A 23,546-nucleotide genomic window follows, 5' to 3' on the forward strand; every position below is an offset into this window, starting at 1 on the left:
CAGTGTTGTGTTGTTTGCGTTCTGTTGTGACTAGCTGTTGTTGTTGTTAAGTAGGAAGTTGACGTGGTTCATCGTGACTAATGAAATTGTCCCTGTTCTGTTGTGTAAGTTAAATGTGGTGCTGTAGGAACTCCTCCAGTATCATTTCTGCTAGCTAGTATGGAGGTACTTGCAGTATATGCCGATATATAATGTCACATGACTAGTTCACTTTAGTTTGTAGATAAATTAGTTGGTTTTAACTTAACTTTTAGCTGTTGGTTTGGAGTTAACCCCTTTCAACCTGTAGGTCACATGATATATAAGTAACACATACAACATGTGTGCTTAGATAAGACTGAATCCCGCCCTCTTTTCAGCTCATATCAGAGTCACATGTGACAGACTCCATTTATGCCAAAAACACTCTCCATATAGTATTTTTTGCAAAATATCTGTGATTACATTGCAGTGTGATTTACAGTCAAGACATAGAAATGATAGTGTCACAAGCTCTTTTTGATAAATGGGCAATAACCAAGTTTGCACGATATGAATGATTCAAGACTAGGGCCTATAGGGGTGTGTGAACTAGCCTATATATATTTCTTTTAGTAGTGGTTGAGTTGTCTAAACAACTAGTCAAGTGGTCAATCTTAACCCTTTTGCGTCCTTAAGAACATTTTTGTCCTTTTTTTATTTTACTATTTCACCCTCATTTATTTTAATAAATCTGTTTTATACTGGGTACAGAAAATAGTTACACTCGGGACAAAAATGTCCCCATTGAAACCCGTTAAAACGTCTTGAAAACGAGACCAATCTTAAGTCTGTGCTCTGACATTTTGATGACAGTTTTTTGACACAGACAATTTTTTCTTCTAAGAACCTCAGAGTAACTTTTTAAATTGATGCACAAGGGTAGGGTTGCCAACTTCAGAAAAGAAAAATGCGGGACATGTGTGGTTCTTTACAGGAAAATAAGGGACACTCAAAATATTTGTACTGTATCACACAGTAGCCTATATGTCATTTCAGCTTCGTATGTGTTTAAAAGGTTCTCAGACATAAACACATTTGTTTTGCTTAAACTATTTATGTAAAATTTAATTCTAAAACGAATTTTAGGTCACATTACACTCAAACCATAGTTCAAAATAAAAGCATGTATCTGAAATATAAAGCTTTTGTAACATTATACACTACATTTTAAAGAAATTAAAGATGTTTTTAAACATTAATAATAATCAGAAATGTTTCTTGGGCAGCAAATCACATCAGCATATTATTCCCTCAGGAAGATTTAATGTTTTCTTGCGGGGCCGGATGTTGGACTCATGAACAATAATCACGTTGTTTGAATTCACCCAAAACTGATTTGCCGAAATCAAAACCCGGCCGGACAGTGAACGTGATTTGCCGTTAGCGCGAGTCCGGATCGAACCGGGAGCGACCAGACAGCAGAGGATTCTGTTCCCAAATCTATGGAGCTATTAATGTGTCTTTATTACATGTGAGAAAATAAATGATCTGAGAGGAAAAAAAAAAGTTTGAGAGAAAAAATTGTCACACTGATAGCAAAAAAGCATTTCATGAGAGAAAAAATAATATTTGAGAGAAAAGGTTATCATACCAATAGCAAAAAATTATATTTGAGACTAAAAAAAGTATTGAGAGAAAGTATTTTCTCATAGAACATAAAAATATATAAATCTGAAAATGTTAAAATTATTTATGAGAAAAAATAAATCTCTCTCAAAATAATTTGAAAAAAAATCTTACATATATATTTTTTGCTATCAGTGTGAAAACATTTTCTCTAAAAAAAAAGTGTTTCTCTCAAACCGCTTTTTTTTTGCTCTCAATGCAATTTTTTGCTTTCGCTGTGAAAATTGTGTCATGGGCGGGGCCACGTTCTTTTTTTCCTATTGGAACGTTCCTATTGGCCAGTCGTGTGTGAGCATCGTCTTGTCTTGGGAGTATTGTTAGTATTGTGTATTTATTTACCATGGTAACTAGTTTCTGCCAGAGATTTGTTTTTGTGTGTGTGAATGGGGGGTTAGGGATGAACATGAACAGTGCGTGATCGGCTTAATTACGTCAATGTGTTGTCCCGGCCCTAGTCGCGGCTTAATGACCATGAGAACCAGTTGAGGACCACTGATGGCAGGCTGATGAGTGTGTGTGGAAAGAGACAGACCTGTGTCAATGTGTGAACGAAAAATCAAAGTGAAAAATTACTGTGGTTTTTCTTGCACACACAGCAAAGAGAGACACACCTCTGATGCGTGTTTAAATGCATCATTAACAACAAGTTGTTGATCAGTTCGTTTCCGTACAAACTACATCGATTTTTGTAAATGCGTTTGTCATCAGTTAATTCAGTTGTAGAATTACTCTGTGTAAATTATACTGAACTCTGTGTAGAGAGAAGGATCGGGCACTAAAATGTGAAGTGACTGTATTAAATGTATCAGTGAATTGTAGTGTTGTCATGATGTTACAGAGATGCAATGTGTTTTGGATGCGAAAGCAAAACCGCTTTTGCTTTCAGAGGTTAAGCTTTATTTGTAAAGCTGTTCCTGAGCAGCACAACCCAATAGTTTGCTCGTGCTCAACACATTTTACAGAGGACCGCTGAACCTGGGAGAGCACAACGCCAGCTATAAACACAGACTACTTACCTGGGATGTCCCGAGCAGATCTCAAGGATCGGTATCGGGGCCGATTACAGCATTTTTGAACTGATCTGTGTCGGCTATCCTAAGCCCGATTCTTTATTTAGCGTCATCTGTCGTGTGCAGTAGGGGGCAATATAACACTTCAAGTGGGTTTGCAACCGTCATTAAAAGGAAAAGAACAAGCTTGGCTTTCCACTGCGAAATATTCTGCTCAAGTCGGTCTTGCAAAACTGTTTCCGATCGATTGGCTTGATCAATCTCGTTTTCTGAATCCGACTCAGGCCCGAATTGATTCAGTAAAACTAACTGTTAGCGATTATGGTAATGGACGTTACACTTCCCACACGCAACTGAGGTGTTTGGCCAATCACAGCGCACTGGGTCTGCTGGCCAATCAGAGCACTCTGAGCTTTTCAGAAGGAGTGGCTTTGTGGACATCGGGCGTGTTTCAGACAGATTTATAGAGACTAATAGAGGAGCTGCAATAATGAATGTTAAAGATAATGTTTTAACCTGTTCCATTAACCAAATAAACAAAATAATGAACTTATTAAATAGCAGTCATTAAAAAGCCTTTAGTCAAAGTCGCCAGAGTCGTCCTGATGGTAAGCAGTTAATTGTGTGTATTCAGTCGAAGAATGTACAGCCCTTCAATAGATAACTGACAGGTATTTAACTAATAAATAGGCTAAATATCTCTATATTTTATGTCACAAATCATATTTCACAAAGCATTACACAGTTGCAACTTTCAGAGAAATTGATTGTTTTTGGATCCAGAACAGTTACTTGAGGAGAATGGTGAATGAATAATAAAAAGTGGTAAACTTAAATGTGCTTATGAGGTAAACTAGAGATACATTGTGAAATAAATCTTATTGATTCGCATTTTTTTTTTCACTTTCTTTCAGCTGTCAAGTCAACGAAGTGCGTCATCAACATGGGCCAACAGCCGAGGTCAGAACAGCCGACAGATCTTAGAAGCAGTCAAAGTAAGTCTTCATTAAAATAGTGTATAATATAAGACATTAGGGGTGTAACGATACACAAACCTGACGGTTCGGTTCGTCCCACGGTTTTGAGGTCTCGGTTCGGTTCGGTTCATTTCGGTGGGGTGGGGGGGGGTTAGAAAGCTAAAATTGCTTTTATTTTTTATTAAACAGTGCTTTAATGAACAAATTGTGTCCTTGTCTTTAAATTAATTCAATTACAAGTAAACGTTTCTCAAGGATAACAAAATGATCTGCTAATGCTGTAAACTACAGCCCTTACTTGCACATTACTATAACATTAAAGCTTAACAACAGAGCCTAGACTTTTAGCCTAAATGATATAATAATAATCAACACTCAAATAACAAATTGTATGAAAACATGTAAACTACACATAAGGCAATTTTTGCATTAACATGTTTTTACTCTAATTTGTTATTGTTATATAATAATTTACACAGTTGCTGTTATTTTCATGACAACTATTTTAAACATACATTAAATAATCAAGATATCATAAACAGGTTAAGTAAAATATAATATATAGGCTAATATATAGCATTTATTTAGTGAAAGAGTTAGCAAACCAGCAAGCTGTGGACACTGAATGACTTGCCTGAGGTAAATATAAAGCTATGTGAAAAACTAAGCGTTTTATTGACGTATTTCCGCTGTTGAAACACTGATTGAGTGTTTACACGAGTTATGATGCCTTTCAGTAAGTATACTGTATCTTTCAACATACCTTCGGGTGTCCATTCATGTTTATTCTGTAACTGAGGAAGAGATGATCGCGCTCCGCGCTGCCGCATGCATACAGTGATATCTGTCACGCCACATCTAAGAGCGCCAAAACGGCATTTATTGTTTGCATTTCGTGATCAAATAGACATAATTTGAAAGATTACACCTTGCTTATTATCAAAAGTAACAAAACACTGAGCTTATTGCGATTATATGTGGTTAATGGTGGTTAGGCAACAGCCCTATTCGTTGTGTACACCTAACACATGAGGTGCAATGAGCCGGGTCTGGGCGGGGCAGCAGGGGGCGGGGCGTGTTCGGTTCGCCATGAGAGTATCGCGATACGTATCGTGGGTGGTGTATCGCGGTTTTTCGGTTCGGTTCAAATATCGTTACACCCCTATAAGACATTGTGCTTGATTTCTCATGAAATAGCTGGGTTTCAGTCATGTGATCATGATGACGCGTGGAATTCAGATGGAGGGCAGGGAGTGTAGAGCGCAATGGACGAGATGGAGGACAGTCCGTATACTGTACTACTTTACACGCTATTACAAGAGAAAGATATAAACAAAAAATCAAAAACATATATGTTTGACGTGATCCTTACGTTATGAAGAGGAGCGATTTTTCAACTGAATTGAAAGATTTTCCTGCCATCGAGGCGGTAGATATCAGCAACTACCTCGTCTTACAGACATACTTTGACTTTACAAAGTTCGGAAACGTTACACAAACATAGCCACTTAAGTTGTATTAACTCACCTTTGACGAAGTGATCACTGCACACACGGGCATTTTCCCATCCGGCTCCTCCCGACCGCAGACGTAGGTACAGTTTGCAAGCCGTTTTTCCGGAGTTTTTTGGTCAATTTCTTGCATTTTCCCCCTCATGAACAACAACTTTTGGTACACGATAAAAACTCCTCGTGGTTTGATCGATTTAAGTAACCATAAACGACGCAAAACATAGGCATTTTAAGTTTGTTATAGTGCTTTCTAAATACAGCAAATCACTTCCTGCCCTCCATTTGCATATGAAAACAAGCTATTGATCCATGTTTCATCACAATAACTAAAATGCTGGGGGGAAAAGTGTTAATATGTGAGTTGGTCTGTTCCAGCATTTACATCTTCCAGAGAGACAGTGCTGGCACGGGAATGCAGGTGGAGGGCTCAATGCAGATCCCAAAAATGTGGTAAGGGTTTTTGTTTGTATGGCAGAAGGGGTTTTCACCTCTGGCTGAAATCATGGATTCGGATGCAATTTAATGTATAACATGGAATCTCAAAAACTCGTCTTCACGATGGAAACAAAAAAGTTTGATTAAAGGAACACTCCGACTTTTTGGGACTTTAGCCTATTCACCTTATCCCCCAGAGTTAGAAAAGTCCATACATACCTTTTTCATCTCCGTGCGTGCTATAAGTCTGTTTGACGCACCCACCACTAGCCTAGCTTAGCACAAAGACTGGATGTAAATGGTTGCAGCTAGCATACTAATCCAAATAAGTGACAAAATAACGCAAACATTTTTCTATTTACATGTTGTGATTTGTATAGTCACAGAGTGTACAAAAAACAAAGTCACATGAGACACAGACATATTTTAACCGTATAAATACTGGGAACTATATTCTCTAAAGGCGACTATATTCTCTGAAGGCGAAGCACTGCTACTTGGGCGGAGTGATAACCGCAGCACCTGAGACGCGCCGTGGTGAGGAGCAGAGAGCGCGTCTCAGGTGCTGCGGTTATCACTCCGCCCAAGTAGCAGTGCTTCGCCTTCAGAGAATATAGTCGCCTTCCTTATAGTATGCTAGCTGCAACCATTTACATCCAGTCTTTGTGCTAAGCTAGGCTAGCGGTGGGTGCGTCAGATAGAGTTATAGCACGCACGGAGATGAAAAAGGTATGTATGGACTTATCTAACTCTGGGGGATAAGGTGAATAGGCTAAAGTTTCAAAAAGTCGGAGTGTTCCTTTAAACACGAAGAAACAGAGGGTTAGGGCTGTCACTTTTGTGGAAAAATCCTATTCGGTTTTTGAGTCGATTGTAAAATCGGTTTTCCATGTCTAAAGACGTTTCCATTTTCAACACCAAATATTGGCAAATCCACGGACACCTAACAGGCATTAGGACGAACGTAAAGAGGGCGCTTGAGACGCGCACAAGTCAGCAATATTTCTGATGATTTATTGGCGTGAAGTTTCGTGCACAATGACAAAAACAGGAGTGCATCATTCAGGGATTGAAATTAACACACTCCAACTCGCCAAATGCGAGTAAAAATGAACTTTGGTGGGAAACGCTGTCAAATCACGAGCCAATTTGGCGTTTCTCATGTTTACTCACTTTCTTTGCTGGGGAAGTTCGTGTAAGCCAAATCTGCGCGGATTTAGCGCAAATACGCAACTCGTGAGTCCTCATGATATATTAAATACAGCGCATAGCGCAGAATCTGCGCATTTCTGCCTTACTTGAACACACACGTCACTACGCAACAAATAACGGCGCGCTTGTTCACTTGCTTTGAAGTAATAGCGAATAATAAAAAGCTTTTGGTGAACAGAAAAGACATTGTTATTTTCCACTTTATATAAATACAATATAGGAAGGTCTAAATCCGAGTGATCACTTATATCAATGTTATATCGTCATATCATCCAGCCCTAAAACTTGCATAGTTTTTTGTCAGTGTTTATTTAAAAACAACCAATCAGGGCTTTAGACTAACTTGTCCACTGGTTGCACTGGTGCTAGCAACTTTCTCAGTACAATACATACCAATACAATATATAAGGTATGATTTTACCCCAAAATCAACATATTTGACAAAATTTTAACTGCAAATCCATGTTTCGCTGGCTGTATCCGGTTGTTTCTTTGAAAACTTTCTCAGTTGGTCGCATGATTTGGTAGCAATGTTTTTTTTTTTTTTTGCTACAATATGGACTTAACCTGTGTGTGGCGATGAGTAGTTGTCTTAATCTGCGTACCCTAGTTGTGCATTGATTTTAAAAAGATTGCCAGAGACGCGAGGGGAAAAACAGATGCTGCAACAATGTAAATTATATGATAAATAATGAGTTTAAAAAAAAACCCTATTATAGTAGATCAACTGGACAAAAGTATAAACCTGTAAATGATTATTATTATAGAACCCCTTTAAATCATAAAACACAGAAAAATTAAAAAAAAATTTGGGGAAAAATAAAACTGATTACATAGGGTCCTATTATTGTTAAATTTGAAATTAATTATATATTTTTTTAATAGATTTTTTTAAGCCTTAAAACAGAAAAATTTAAAGCTGCTGTAGGTAACTTTTGAAAAAATGTATTTGCTAAAACTGTCATTATGTCCTGACAGTAGAATATGAGACAGATAATCTGTGTAAAAATCAAGCTCCTCTGGCTCCTCCCAGTGGTCCTATTGCCATTTGCAGAAATACACGCTCCCGGTCAGAAACAACCAATCAGAGCCAGGAGGAGTGTCTTAGCAGTGTCAATCACGCTCGTGTACGCGCTGATCACACCCCTCTCTTGCACAGCGCGAGCGCCGGAGCGCGAGCCGTCGTTCAAACTCAAGATTGCCGGCGTGCTGCAGCTGTGCTTATGACGGAGAAACAACCTAAACTGCCAATTCTCGAGTGACACCTGCTCGTAAAACAAAGAGGTAAAAGGAAAAAGGCCGATGACGATAAACAAGCGAAAAAGAAAGAATTAGACAGAGCCCATTGACTCGGTGTCAAAACTCTAGCCGCATAACGTGTAGATAAAATGTCACGCACTCTGCTAAGCAGCAATTGAAACCTGCTAATTCACTGGCTTGTCATGTTGCTGAAATAATGTACTAGCACACCTTATCTAGCATTATATATCGCTAGAATAATTACTTGCATACTGTAACGTTAGTTACCGTTATATTAACGTTATCTTACTAGCTATTTATAACTTATAGAAAGAGTGCAACGTTATAAAGTTACATGTATTGCAAAATATATAATGATTTGAGGACCAAGTTTGTAGTCAAAGTATGGGCAGGCCATAGTCAATGTAAAGCATATTATTGACGTTTAGTCCCTATTAGTGAATGTGCCATATAACTTTTTATCCGCTGTTATCGGTGGCCCTGTTTACTAGCCTGCGCGTTCACGACGGGCTCCGCTGTGGAGGACGAGCTGTGGAGGACGAGCTGTGGAGGGAGGGCTGTGGAGGGAGGGCTGTGGAGGGAGGGCTGTAGCGCAGCAGAGAGCAAAGGGGCTGGGACCTGTAAGTTGTGCTTGTTCAAATTTTCAGGCTAAGTCAACGTTTTCTCAAAACTCCCTACTGCAGCTTTAAGCGTAAGCACTGAATTGGGGAAAAGATAAACCAGGTCGAGATCTATCCAGTCCTCGTTGCTACGAGTTGTTAGACAATGTAACAGCCTCATTTGACTCGGTGACCATTATTTGAGTGTTTGTGCAAATGGTCAATAATTCTTTCATCTAAAACAAACAGAGCCTCTTCCTCTTATAGCTTTTAAACTATCGAGTGCATTTGCGTATGATTCGATCGTTTGGATATGGTAAAGTTCAGATGTTTCCTATTGTAAGTGGGTTTACGTGTTCCCATACCAAAACTCACCATATTCACAGGTGTCTGTGGTTTATGCTTTTCTTTGCAAACAATAACCTCATCTACACTTCTGACAAATGTGATGAGCTAGAATTAGTGTGCTTGATGCGAGCTTTGATTGTAATGTGGACAGTCTGGTCTGGCAGGTCGTGTTGCTCTCTTGCGGTGTAGACGGGTTGGTTAACTTGTCACCGGGTTGATTGACAGCGGACTGATCTGAGCAGTCTTGTGGATCTCTGCTGCCCCCTCCTGCAGATGTTGATACAGCATCACATGATCATTCACAACCAGCAGGTTAATACAGAAGCAGGGCTCGCAAAATCGCTAGCCTGACGTCCGGGGGCTATTGTGTTTTCCAGTCGGGCGGGGCTACCAAAACGCATAACCAGCCTGCCCGACGGGCTATCTGAAATAGTGTAATCAAGTTCCTCCCTTTATTCACATTATCGACTAGTTATTTTAAGGAAAAATATGACCGTGCAAGTTTTTGATCATGCTGATTTATCCTCAGCGCAATTTCTCATGAATCTCCGTGCCTGTTTTAAGAGAAACACATGATCAATAAAAACATGAATGCTTTACTTTGCGTGTCAGAATGTTTGAACCCATGTGCTAACACACTATCTCTGTAAAGCTGCTTTGAAACAAAAACATCTGTATTGTAAAAAGCGCTACATAAATAATGGTGACTTGACCATCATATGGTGTTTTTATATGCTATAAACAGGATAAAATAGTTAGAGCACCATTCACTTGCCTCAAAAAAGTCTGGTATTGTTATTATTATTATTATTATGTATTGCTACACTTCAATATGTGAATTATTCCATCAGTAAATTAACTCTTTTAGCGTTGTCAGACTTGTTATTTCTCCATCCCTCCTGCATCCAACTGCAAGTTCTGGCGTTTGTGGAAGACAACTGGTGCTTCCACCCCTTGTAAAGCAGTGCCGTCCTCACTTAGTTTATTGGTGCTAAGTGACGGAGATTGCGTGCGCAGTGGAGAACATTGCGAACATTGTGTGTACGTGTGTGTATGTTAAGAGGAGCATGGATTTACGGCAGTATTTCAGTTCGACTCAGCCCAAAAGAACAGGTCAGGATGAAAAAAATGTTGATTGATGTTTTGACTCCGTCCTAACCAATCTTCTACATTAAAAATTGTCTTTTTATTTGGCCTAGTAAAATTCATTTTGGGCTTCCAAAATCTGAAGAGTGCCTTCCCGAAGGGCTTCCAGCGATTTAGAAATTTTGCGAGTACAAGAGTATTACAGAAAATGCTTGGGATGTTGAGATACATTTTGTTTTGGCCTGAACACGCATGTTTTAAAGTCCTTAAAACTGCAGTGAACCAAAGACAGTCTCAAAAACACGGTTTGAAATCGCTGGTGTTTCTGACATCACACACTACCTTGTAACAAATCAGATCAACGTGTGATCGTCAACCAGTGGATCGCTGAGCTGAGTGAGTGAGTGGAGGCGGGGCTCATTTGCATATTCATAGAACACTTATACTTAGGGGCTGTTTGCACCTGGCCACTTCATGCGTTTTCTCAGATCGAATAGCTATTTGATTTATCAAAACGATGCCATTTACACCTGGTCACATAAATGTGTTTTTGCAAAACGGATATAAATCCGATCTTCAATTCCCGCGCTATATGCAGATTTAATGGAGTGCACGTCACCGAAAGCAACAGATATGAGCTGCATTTTAATGATCATCAGGTAATTTCAAAATCAAAGACGGCAATAAGAGAGAGCGGACACAGCCCTGGTAAGATAATTTTGTTGCTTTACTTTTAATGAAGATGATTGTGTGTTAAGCGTCTGCGACTTACTTTGATTTGCGATAGTTTGCGGCGCGTTGGCTTGATGAATAGATGCTCAGCTGCGGTGATGCGTGTTGCAGTAGCGTCGTCATATCTGACTATAACATGACATATAGCCTATAACACGCACTCACACACGTTTATTTTTTTTGCGTTTTTGGGAGGAGTAAAATGTACATATGTGGTTTCAACAACCAGATGCATTTACACTTGTCCAGTTTCGTCTGTAATGCGGCCCAGATCTCCTCCTGAAGTGGTTTGAGCGATCGGATTCAAATACGTCTCGAATGCATTTCGGAGGGCATTTACACCTGGTCTTTTCACGATCGGCTATCCGATCACAGAAAACGCATAAAGTGGCCAGGTGTAAACGGCCCCTAAATGATGCAAGGATTTAGAGTTACATTCAAGCCATTTTAAGGCATGAAGACATTCTTTTCATGGAAAAAGCTTTTAAATGTCATTTTGGTGATCAAAGATGAGTTTTAAATACAAATACATACAATGATTGACTACAGGGGGATTTTACGAGAATGAAAACTAGAATATGCAACCTTTTTCTTCCTTTAAAAAAAAAAAAAGATTTATGATTTTAAAACTGGGAAACCCTTTAAAAAAAACCCTTATTTTTGTTTCCAGCTGAAGGAAGTGAACACAACGAAGATCCTCTCAGCCATGTTGATGTATGTTTGGCCCAAAGACAGACCCGACCTCCGAGCTCGAGTGGCCATATCACTGAGTCTGCTCGCTGGAGCCAAGGTGCGTTCATTTATCCTACCACTGCATCACCTAATGCCTCGTTTGTCTTTTTATACACTTCCAGTTCTGAGACAATTTTACATTCAGGCTGTTTTGATATGTTGTGCCTTCGGTGTGTAATGGCAGACTTAAAATGACGGTTGACAGGTTTGAAGTCACGGTTCGGCTTGCTTTCAGTACAGCAGGGGGTAGAAACAAAACGTTATTTTTATTAAACATTTGTTTACGTTATTTTTATTAAACATTTGTTTACTGAACAAACTCTGTCTCTACATTAAAAAGTCCGTCTTAACATTTCTAATACATTTTGTGAAAATAAAATCTCAACATATGGGGGAAATGTTCCAAAGTTTAAAATTGTTATTCAGCGTAATGGTCCAGACTTTGATTTTGCCAGTACATCTTTAAATAAACGTATAAAATACCAAGATAAAAAATATAATTGTTTTCTTGGCATTTGCAAATATGTGTTGGCTGTGTTAATATTAATATTAATTACTATGTCGTTTTCTCTTTTTCTTTTTTGAAGTATTTAAATAACCAGGGTACTTTTGTTCCGAAAATGCAGTTTGTAAGAGATCATTCAGTGTAACAGGATCTAGAAGCCTTTCTGAAATCACATAAAAAAACAGATAGTCATTCGACAGTCTGTGACATCATCAAATGGCACCTTGAAGACTTGAGTTTATGGCTCTTCATTATTTGATAATTCCACCTTTTCATGGTGTTGGTACTAGCCTGAGTTACAAAAATGCATGTCATTCAGTGAAATGCCCAAAAAACACTTAAAAGCTCACTGTTTGATATGGGTGGCAAGTTGATGGCCTGCAATATAAGCTGAAGTAGAAGTTTTGCAATTCAGTGTCATGCAAATTCTTTGTGACACCAAAGTGTCATCCATTCAATTGAATGACATGCTCACTGTATAAATATCAATTTAGCATCTTATTTATATCAGTGTTTCCGCTACATTCATTCTGCCGTGGCGGGCCGCCACACCTAAAATCATCCCGCCACGGCTGCAGCTTCTCGGTCCGATATTGTATGTGTTATTGTTAAGCCCCACTAAAGGCATACAAAACATTGTAAAGCACTATAAATTTTCCGCACTATATTCCAAAACTTCTAAAGTCATTCAATAGCATCATGTGAGGTAAAAATGAATATTTAAGTCGTTAAGTTAAAGTTAATGGAAACTCATCCTCGGTCATTCTCCATTCAGCATTCAAACAGCGCGTCGCGTTCGGTTACGACAGTAACACGACGACACTCTCTTCAAGATCAATGTTCCCATTATTATACTTTATTTGTAGATAAAGGTCTATAGTTTGCATACAATTACTTTATCTTGCTGGAGTTTATAGCGCTTTCTAAATCATATTCCTTTCCCCCGGGTGTCTGTTACTACAGCACTAGAGTAGAGAGCACTATGAATTGTTCTTCATGCCCACTGTAACTGAAATTTAAAACTGTTAAAAGAAAAGGCTTAATAAACTGTTGCATATAGATAATACATTAAGCATAGATAGATATAATCTCTTCGCTTTGTGCTTTGAACTTTTCAATGCGAAGCGCTGCGCGCTGTGACTTCGCGTTGCTTCAAGTGCATCATTCTGCGCACGGGATGCGCATAATCGCTTGCCGCTCTGGTTGGGGCCTTTCATGTTGGGGAGGTTTAAACACCTGGGGTAAGGGGCGTGGCCAATGGGAATATCACTCATGGGCCACGCCCCCTCCCCCTGGCGAAATGGGCCTGCCACCACGGCTGGAAAAAATCCTAGAGGAAACACTGTTAAATTACAGATGAATGAGGAATGTTTAGCTCTTACAAATATATGCTAAATGCATTTTTGTATTATCATCGTCTGCCACTTTAAATGCTGGAGCTCATTAAAGCAGAATGGGTTCTGATTGGCTGTCAATAGCGTTCATTAGCTGTGAAATCCGCTGTGTTTGACGTCAGAGTGCGTGCCGTTATCCGCTGTGTTTGACGTCAGAGTGCGCGCCGTTATCCGCTGTGTTTGACGTCAGAGTGCACGCCGATATCCGCTGTGTTTGACGTCAGAGTGCGCGCCGTTATCCACTGTGTTTGACGTCAGAGTGCGCGCCGTTATCCGCTGTGTTTGACGTCAGAGTGCGCGCAGTTATCCGCTGTGTTTGACGTCAGAGTGCGCGCAGTTATCCGCTGTGTTTGACGTCAGATTGCGCGGCGTTATCCGCTGTGTTTGACGTCAGAGTGCGCGCCGTTATCCGCTGTGTTTGACGTCAGAGTGCGCGCCGTTATCCGCTGTGTTTGACGTCAGAGTGCGCGCCGTTATCCGCTGTGTTTGACGTCAGAGTGCGCGCCGTTATCCGCTGTGTTTGACGTCAGATTGCGCGCCGTTATCCGCTGTGTTTGACGTCAGAGTGCGCGCCGTTATCCGCTGTGTTTGACGTCAGAGTGCGCGCAGTTATCCGCTGTGTTTGACGTCAGATTGCGCGCCGTTATCCGCTGTGTTTGACGTCAGAGTGCGCGCCGTTATCCGCTGTGTTTGACGTCAGAGTGTGCGCCGTTATCCGCTGTGTTTGACGTCAGAGTGCGCACCGTTATCCGCTGTGTTTGACGTCAGAGTGTGCGCCGTTATCCACTGTGTTTGGCGTCAGAGTGCGCGCCGTTATCCGCTGTGTTTGACGTCAGAGTGCGCGCCGTTATCCGCTGTGTTTGACGTCAGAGTGTGCGCCGTTATCCACTGTGTTTGACGTCAGAGTGCGCGCCGTTATCCGCTGTGTTTGACGTCAGAGTGTGCGCCGTTATCCACTGTGTTTGATGTCAGAGTGCGCGCCGTTATCCGCTGTGTTTGACGTCAGAGTGTGCGCCGTTATCCACTGTGTTTGACGTCAGAGTGTGCGCCGTTATCCACTGTGTTTGACGTCAGAGTGCGCGCCGTTATCCGCTGTGTTTGACGTCAGAGTGTGCGCCATTATCCACTGTGTTTGACGTCAGATTGCGCGGCGTTATCCGCTGTGTTTGACGTCAGATTGCGCGGCGTTATCCGCTGTGTTTGACGTCAGATTGCGCGCCGTTATCCACTGTGTTTGACGTCAGATTGCGCGGCGTTATCCGCTGTGTTTGACGTCAGATTGCGCGCCGTTATCCGCTGTGTTTGACGTCAGATTGCGCGGCGTTATCCGCTGTGTTTGACGTCAGATTGCGCGGCGTTATCCGCTGTGTTTGACGTCAGATTGCGCGCCGTTATCCACTGTGTTTGACGTCAGATTGCGCTGCGTTATCCGCTGTGTTTGACGTCAGATTGCGCGCCGTTATCCGCTGTGTTTGACGTCAGATTGCACGCTGTTATCCGCTGTGTTTAACGTCAGATTGCGCGGCGTTATCCGCTGTGTTTGACGTCAGAGTGCGCGCCGTTATCCGCTGTGTTTGACGTCAGAGTGCGCGCCGTTATCCGCTGTGTTTGACGTCAGAGTGCGCGCCGTTATCCGCTGTGTTTGACGTCAGAGTGCGCGGCGTTATCCACTGTGTTTGACGTCAGAGTGTGCGCCGTTATCCGCTGTGTTTGACGTCAGAGTGCGCGCCGTTAACCGCTGTGTTTGACGTCAGAGTGCGCGGCGTTATCCGCTGTGTTTGACGTCAGAGTGTGTGCCGTTATCCGCTGTGTTTGACGTCAGAGTGCGCGCTGTAAGGGGTGTACAGTCAAAGACCCAGAACCAGATATGAAGAATGAAGACCCGGAGTCAGAATTATAAAAAAATTAAAGAAAAGTTTTACTGAAGATAGTTTGCATTTTCATCAGCAGAAGTCAGCTTCAAGACTCACACAGGAGTTCGTAGGCCGCCCCGCTTACAGTTACAAAGATCACAGCAGTTATACCATTTCCAAGGTCTAAGCTACGTCATTGCTTACAGGTTGAATGATTCTCATTGGCTAAGAAACATTAAGAGCCTAAACAATTTAACACATGTGAGGAGATAGGGGTGCCTATCGCCATTAGTAAAGATAGTTGTCGTCCACTCATTGGATTTAGGTCTGTGGTGGCCTCGCAGGTTAGAGAAGGGCGCCGGGGTGTCTGGTCCGACCGTCCAGAACCTACATAGAATGTCATACACACACACACATAAATAACAGACACTAGCAAATAACAGCTCCCATCAAGGCTGAAGAGAGTCTGAGCTCCTTATTATCAGTTAAGTATACCAAAACATACTGCTAAAACATTCACTCGTTTGGGAGAAAAACAGATCACTGGTATTTACTCCCAAGGAAGGAAATATACTGGAAAGAATACATTTTAATACAACAATTAAAGTTTGATAGTAACGCTCAATATAGCTTGACCATATGTCCAGCGAAGAATCATATGTGCCCACGCTGCCTTTAGGACCCTCTAACCTTTCTACTGATCCCAGAGAAAGAGACAAACGGCCTTGTGGGTTACGTGGCCTTCGTGTCCTGCGTGTACTAAGTGCAATCTCAAAGTAAGATTGGAATGCACCTAAAAGAAACTGGTTACTTGCATCCATGCATTTAAGAAAATATAATTTCACAAGCACAAGAATATAAAAATTATTATGTGATAATGAATATATTTGATTATTGATTTTTATAAAGGAAGTATATAACCATTCAAAATGATATATGATTATATATGTATTTGAAGAGGCAAGGGATTTTGACCAACCCTTCAGTCCCCCGTTTTAGACCAATGTGGGGTCCAATACCGCCACGTCTGGTCTAACCAGTGAGGTCACTACGGAAGGGAGGAGTGGTGACGCATGCTCCCCTGACGGGTCACACTTGTCTCTTCACCTCGTCATGGACATGCTGGATACTAAAAATTCCAGTCCCCATTAAGAGGCTCTCCCACCTTCCACTCACAACAGGACATCAATGTCATTCTTCCTCAGTTTATCAGTCAGGTTAAAATTTTTATAAAACACATAACTGATTACGAAACAAGTACATATTTTTTCTTTGGAAGCCAGGCTAAATAAGCAAGCACTATTGCTGTATTCCTACTAGCATGGGCTAGATCCACAGTCACTACTCAGATCCTAAATAAAGACATTGTCTATAATCATGAATACCAGAATATATGCACTAGTTTTTTATTTATTTATAAAATTATGATTTCCAAATCCTTTTATTATAAACAAAGTTGGATGGTTAATCCATTATTTTCACTACCCCTTTTATAGACCCTTTAGGTTTAAAACACAATGGTTGTCTAACTAAAAATAAACAACAAACAATAAAATATTAATAATTAAGACCCATAATAATCGATGTAAGCACTTTAAGTCTTTACTGAAATCATCCTTCAGTTTACAGTCACATAGCATGTACCATTTTAATTGTATAACATCTTATACGCTTTTTTGTTTGTTTCAAAAATAGAAATAAAATAAAACAAATTCACATCATCATTTCAGTCATTATTTTACCACTAAAATATAGGATCGTTCCCCATTCTGCTTAATAAAGCTTTTGTTCATTCCTTATCCTTATATCACTTGAATCCCTGTCAATCATACAATGTCTAACCCTAACCTTTTTCATACCATTTAAACTTAATTTGACTTCCATAAATCCTATCAGAAATTGTATTTTCATTACATACATTTTCTTCTACTATATTTCTTCCATCTTGCCCTACATGCCAGTTCCTTCTGCATCCGAGTCTCTCACCACTGTCAGCCTAGTGACACTTAAAGTTCCCTCGTTAGGGGAATCATGGTATTTTATTAATTCTTCAATACTCTTGTTTTCTTATCATTAACTTCAACTTTATTTTTCATTATAACTACTTCTCACAGTATTTGTCTCAGTTCCACTTATCTTTACAGTTTTACAGAAACCAAAATATTATGTTACTCAGATCCCAGCCCACAGCCATATAGCTGCTTTCTCTTTTTACCTTTATTAAATTGTAGTTTTCTTAGACATCTAATGTCATACATACATTTAAGGGATTGAGAAATAAAACCTTTTCTTTTTAGAAGTTATATTCACTCCTCCTTTGTTCGCCCTCCGGCCTTTCAATAAAAATGATAGAGCTCACTCTGGATAATTTGGATAGTGACTTAGCCAATGTGCCACTTTGTCTCTCTGCCGTCAAGTCTATATATATATATATTTTTTTTCCCTACGTTTAACCTTATGATCCCACCTAGTTGTCTATTTAAATTTAGACCCTCAGTTGAATTTAGACAAGAGTTTTACCCCAGAATGGACGGCAATCTTCTTTACAATTCCAATTTATATAAAATACTAATCCAGAGAGTAATTCAGTTCAATATCATAAATGACAAAAGCATTCATAATTACCAATAGCAGACAGAGCTGGAAAACCACTCCAATTAAAGCTCGTCCCATGTTCTGCATTGTCTTTTCATCAGATTGTCTTAGAATTATCAACTTTTTTAAAGTTGGTCATTTCACTTAACCCATCTGTAATGATAAAACACTAATTCCAGAGGTTAATGACACAATATCCTCAAAATCAGGGAATAATAGTACCCCAAACTAATACATACAAGACATAAAGTGCTGTCACCATCATACGCACTCATACTAGACACACATATGTTAACTGTTCATTTTCAATATTAATTTTTCTTTATATTATTGCTAAAAGATTTAAATTTTAAATAAGATTTTAAACTTCCCATTTTCCGGTAGCTTCTACCTAATTTTACATGGTCTCCCAACCAGTTTCAAAGCATGTCTTGTTCATTATTCATTAGAATTTAACAAGGTCAGCTGGGTTGTTTTGTTTCATTATCATTATTTTGCTTCAGCTTGCTCTAGCAGGCCAATAATGGAAAGACAGACACAGTTACCATCCCTTCCTCTGCTCAAGCAGTCTCTCTCACTATAAATAAATAATCTTTTTCAACAGCCTTCTAAGGCTGTAACTTAGACATAATGTAATATTAAATTAATTACAATAACCTTTGACCATTCACCTTGTTATCCAGACTTTTCTCAAATCTACAAAAGCTGTCTTCATCTTTAGCCACCACCATGTCTAACGACCTTCAGGAGTTAAAACTATGTCATAGACCTATTAGTTCAAAATCATCACTATGATTTTCCTTGCCCATAAGGCAAACCAGTACATAAAAAGTTTTGCTACTGTCTCCACAACAACTAATGGGAATCACTTCATGGCCTCAGCTGGCTCTTGAAAGCCCACTCCTATTAGCCCTTTATCTATAATCTCCATCAGGGTGTTTTCCCCTGGCATATTTGCAGACGCTTGTCACAATAAAAAAAACAAGCCATACAATGAATGCGGTTTCTGGTGATTGGTATTAGAGGAACATCACGTTTCTGGGTCAGACTGTCTGTAACTCCTCACAGCTCATCCGCCCTAACGATAAAGGATGCTGCTGGCCTCACAGTCATCCGCTCCACTCTCATACCTTTCTCACATAAACACCTCCATCTTGAGATGCCCAGTGACTTTACGTGATCCACTCTGGCTTGGGTTGCCCCCTGTCTGGCCAATAGAAGGTCTTACCCGTCATTGAGTAGCCACTCGTGCCCACTGGTGACCGCTCTTTCCCATCACAGGCTGTTTGCTTCAACAGAACTCAGCTGTTTTCTAGAGCTTAGGAAAGGCACGTTCAAGAGTCACCAGAGCCATTCCGATTGCCTAATAGTGTTCACATAGGGAGACAGGTCAGAACAACAGTATTTAATCACTTAAATCCATTAACTATCTTAAAAGCAGCAACCTAGCTACTTGGATTATACTCAGTGAATTTAGATCACAACCGTACATTCAGTGTACATTTCCGTCGGCCCCTCCCCCGTTTCATGGTGGGGACTAAGATCAGACAAAGAAGTTACTGGTCCTAAATTAACCTAATCAAAAATGTCACTACAAATAGCTTATTATCACTTATGACACCGACTCAGGTAACAGCTTTTAGCTGACATTGACTGAGAGAGAGACATTGAATGAGAGAGGGACTGGTACACTGCACTCTGAACGTCTAACTTTATCTACCATCTTTTAACTCTATCCCAGCTTAAGGCATCTTTGCCAGAAATTACATACGGTTTCAAATAAACATATTATTTATATTTGTCTTTTGCCCCCACATCAGGAAATTTAGGCATTACAAATTTCCACTCAGATTGAGTCTGTTGCACTGGCAGTTTCAGCCACAGCACACATCAGATTCAGATAAGCAAACTGTTTCATTACAGCCAATAACAAACTTATCTTTTGAAAGCAAAACATCAGCTTCTAGTTCTTTCATGGTCAACTTTTCAAGCTGTTTGTTTAATCAGCATTTAGCAACTGTTAATCCAGTACTGCTTTTGCTTATTTGTTCTTACATAAAAATAATTATTTTAGTTCTCAATAACGTTTCACATTTCTCAATCTCAATTTTAGTTGTCAAGTTCTCAATTACCATAACTTAATATTTGACTTAAGTTTTCTCTTGGAGTTTATCAATCTCCAATTAGGATTCACACTAAGTTTGAGGCAAGCACTCTCTGCTTGTGATACTTTTGCAGTTATTGTAAATCATCTGTGAGATTAGTCTCTCTATATCATCTAAAATCTTTTTAAAAATTTTAATTGCAACACAATCATCCTTTAAGTTACTTTGATATATTCTGCAACTCACATTCGTTGGAGTCATTAATTTTACATCAACTTGTATTCATCAATTCACTTATAAAAATTAGTATTATAGATCTTTTCTTCAAAAGGATTCACTTTAAGACTTCAATCTTTTGACCTTGTTTTATCTCTTGTTCTTTCTCAGACGACAACTTTAATATCGTCATTTAAACACTGATCTACTTTCAAACTCACATTATTACCAGAAACGTGTTGTCATTCTATCACATTTTTAAACACCTTCTCGGTGGGAATTTAGAGTTACGTATTAAATGGTCCTGATGACCACCATTAAAACACTCTCTGTCATCTGGTGAATTTGTTTCAGCCTCAACTACAGTATCACACCCTTGAAGCAGTGTGTCCCATTCAGGAATGCAAACAGAGCTACTGATTAAGCAGTTCTCTGTATTCTTTTACAGTCCACCAGTGGCTGATTTAATCATAATAACCCAATCATAATCTTCATCATTATTATTGGCAGAACATTAATTTTCATAAGCTGCAAAATATTGTTTTCACAAAGTGTCTGTTTAACTTTAGTCGCTTGTCCAGGGAAATTATCCCTGACCCAGAATTTCTTTCACTTGCTTCTTGTAATCATCGTAAGCAATACGAGGCTAAACATTTTAATTTTTCAGTTTCTTTGTTTGTTTGTAGCCAGTCAAGTTTTTTAAATTTCCAATCAGAATCAAAATCCTGACTACCATTTACTTAATCATTTCTGCAAATTTATTTAAAGTGAGGGCTTTAGAGCACAGCTGCTTACAGCGTTTGCTTTTCCTGACTCACTATTTGTTTCAGGACTCTTCAGGTTACTGATTAAGTTATTACATTTTTCTGCCATATCTTAATCATGGTTCATACTCACCTGAAGTTATTGCAGAAATGGAGGCGGCGATCTTTGAACAACACAGCTTGGCTTCTGCGTGATGAAACTGCAAAGTATACTCCAAAATCACAGTTACATATACTGGTCCATGCCAATTTGGGTCACAACTTTTTTAATTTTTCTCTCGGAATTGTTCCTGATGCATCCCTGGCAAACAACCCTATTATTGTTAGTATCCCTAACTGCCTGATTCACTTCACTAAGTTCGGGGATCCCCTATCTGAGATGGAAGAGATTGAGCAGGTTTACGGTGCCACTGGACCTCTAGCCCAGGGACGTGCTCTGCTGGGGTGGTGCTACACCAGTAATGCCCAGCGGGGCCCCCACAGAGCACGCTTCGCTTGCGCTGTCTGCTGCCGTTACCCTTAACGACGCTCTCAGCGACTTCTTATACTGTCAGTAGTATAATTAACTTACTCCTTCACTCGCCTCATCGGAGTGAAGCTTCACTCGCCTCATCGGAGTGAAGCTCTCCCGCTCTCCTTCAAAATCTCCTCCAGTCAGACAGCCCTAACAATTAACAAAAGCTTACTACCTTGTTTGTTGATTTGCCAGGGGTGTCACCGAGAATAATTGCCAGCGCATCCTCCACCATAACTGTAAGGGGTGTACAGTCAAAGACCCAGAACCAGATATGAAGAATGAAGACCCGGAGTCAGAATTATAAAAAAATTAAAGAAAAGTTTTACTGAAGATAGTTTGCATTTTCATCAGCAGAAGTCAGCTTCAAGACTCACACAGGAGTTCGTAGGCCGCCCCGCTTACAGTTACAAAGATCACAGCAGTTATACCATTTCCAAGGTCTAAGCTACGTCATTGCTTACAGGTTGAATGATTCTCATTGGCTAAGAAACATTAAGAGCCTAAACAATTTAACACATGTGAGGAGATAGGGGTGCCTATCGCCATTAGTAAAGATAGTTGTCGTCCACTCATTGGATTTAGGTCTGTGGTGGCCTCGCAGGTTAGAGAAGGGCGCCGGGGTGTCTGGTCCGACCGTCCAGAACCTACATAGAATGTCATACACACACACACATAAATAACAGACACTAGCAAATAACAGCTCCCATCAAGGCTGAAGAGAGTCTGAGCTCCTTATTATCAGTTAAGTATACCAAAACATACTGCTAAAACATTCACTCGTTTGGGAGAAAAACAGATCACTGGTATTTACTCCCAAGGAAGGAAATATACTGGAAAGAATACATTTTAATACAACAATTAAAGTTTGATAGTAACGCTCAATATAGCTTGACCATATGTCCAGCGAAGAATCATATGTGCCCACGCTGCCTTTAGGACCCTCTAACCTTTCTACTGATCCCAGAGAAAGAGACAAACGGCCTTGTGGGTTACGTGGCCTTCGTGTCCTGCGTGTACTAAGTGCAATCTCAAAGTAAGATTGGAATGCACCTAAAAGAAACTGGTTACTTGCATCCATGCATTTAAGAAAATATAATTTCACAAGCACAAGAATATAAAAATTATTATGTGATAATGAATATATTTGATTATTGATTTTTATAAAGGAAGTATATAACCATTCAAAATGATATATGATTATATATGTATTTGAAGAGGCAAGGGATTTTGACCAACCCTTCAGCGCCGTTATCCACTGTGTTTGACGTCAGATTGCGCGCTGTTATCCACTGTGTTTGACGTCAGAGTGCGCGCCGTTATCCGCTGTGTTTGATGTCAGAGTGTGCGCCGTTATCCACTGTGTTTGACGTCAGATTGCGCGCCGTTATCCGCTGTGTTTGACGTCAGATTGCACGCCGTTATCCGCTGTGTTTGACGTCAGATTGCGCGCCGTTATCCACTGTGTTTGACGTCAGAGTGCGCGCCGTTATCCGCTGTGTTTGACGTCAGAGTGCGCGCCGTTATCCGCTGTGTTTGACGTCAGATTGCACGCTGTTATCCGCTGTTTGACGTCAGAGTGTGCGCCGTTATCCGCTGTGTTTGACGTCAGATTGCGCGCTGTTATCCCCTGTGTTTGACGTCAGAGTGCGCGCCGTTATCCGCTGTGTTTGACGTCAGATTGCGCGCTGTTATCCCCTGTGTTTGACGTCAGAGTGCGCGCCGTTATCCGCTGTGTTTGACGTCAGATTGCACACCGTTATCCACCTACCGGAACCGGTAATAACTTTTTGTTAGGCTTCTGATTGGCCAACGTGGCTTTACGGTTAGGGTAAAATCGCCGCCTGCTGGTGTGGCATGCTCTTGACAGCGCTTGATAGCGTGTTTTTGCGTTTTCATGTCGAGGGAGATTTTTTTTTAAAACTGAGCACTTGTGGACAGGATTTTTTTTTTAACGCAGGAGGAAAAACTCAGGTTATAAAAATACCCATGTCCATGTAGGTCACCAGAGGTCATATTTGGAAACACTCCACCGCTCTATAAATGGATAA

At 40.2% G+C, this 23,546-nt stretch overlaps 1 protein-coding gene across 1 annotated transcript in view; it reads left to right on the forward strand.

Annotated features, from left to right (window-relative positions):
- Positions 1–23,546, forward strand: part of abcb7 (ATP-binding cassette, sub-family B (MDR/TAP), member 7) — a 77,759-nt gene that overhangs the window by 315 nt on the left and 53,898 nt on the right. Inside the window, exons 2-4 of the mRNA XM_056241991.1 lie at positions 3,572–3,652; positions 5,521–5,595; positions 11,488–11,607. Coding sequence (XP_056097966.1) covers positions 3,572–3,652; positions 5,521–5,595; positions 11,488–11,607 — 276 coding nt within the window. The remainder of the gene's footprint in view (positions 1–3,571; positions 3,653–5,520; positions 5,596–11,487; positions 11,608–23,546) is intronic.

This window comes from Rhinichthys klamathensis, unplaced genomic scaffold, assembly GCF_029890125.1.
Source record: "Rhinichthys klamathensis goyatoka isolate OS25496 unplaced genomic scaffold, OSU_Roscu_1.1 h1tg000687l_1, whole genome shotgun sequence".
Classification (NCBI taxonomy): Eukaryota; Metazoa; Chordata; class Actinopteri; order Cypriniformes; family Leuciscidae; genus Rhinichthys; species Rhinichthys klamathensis.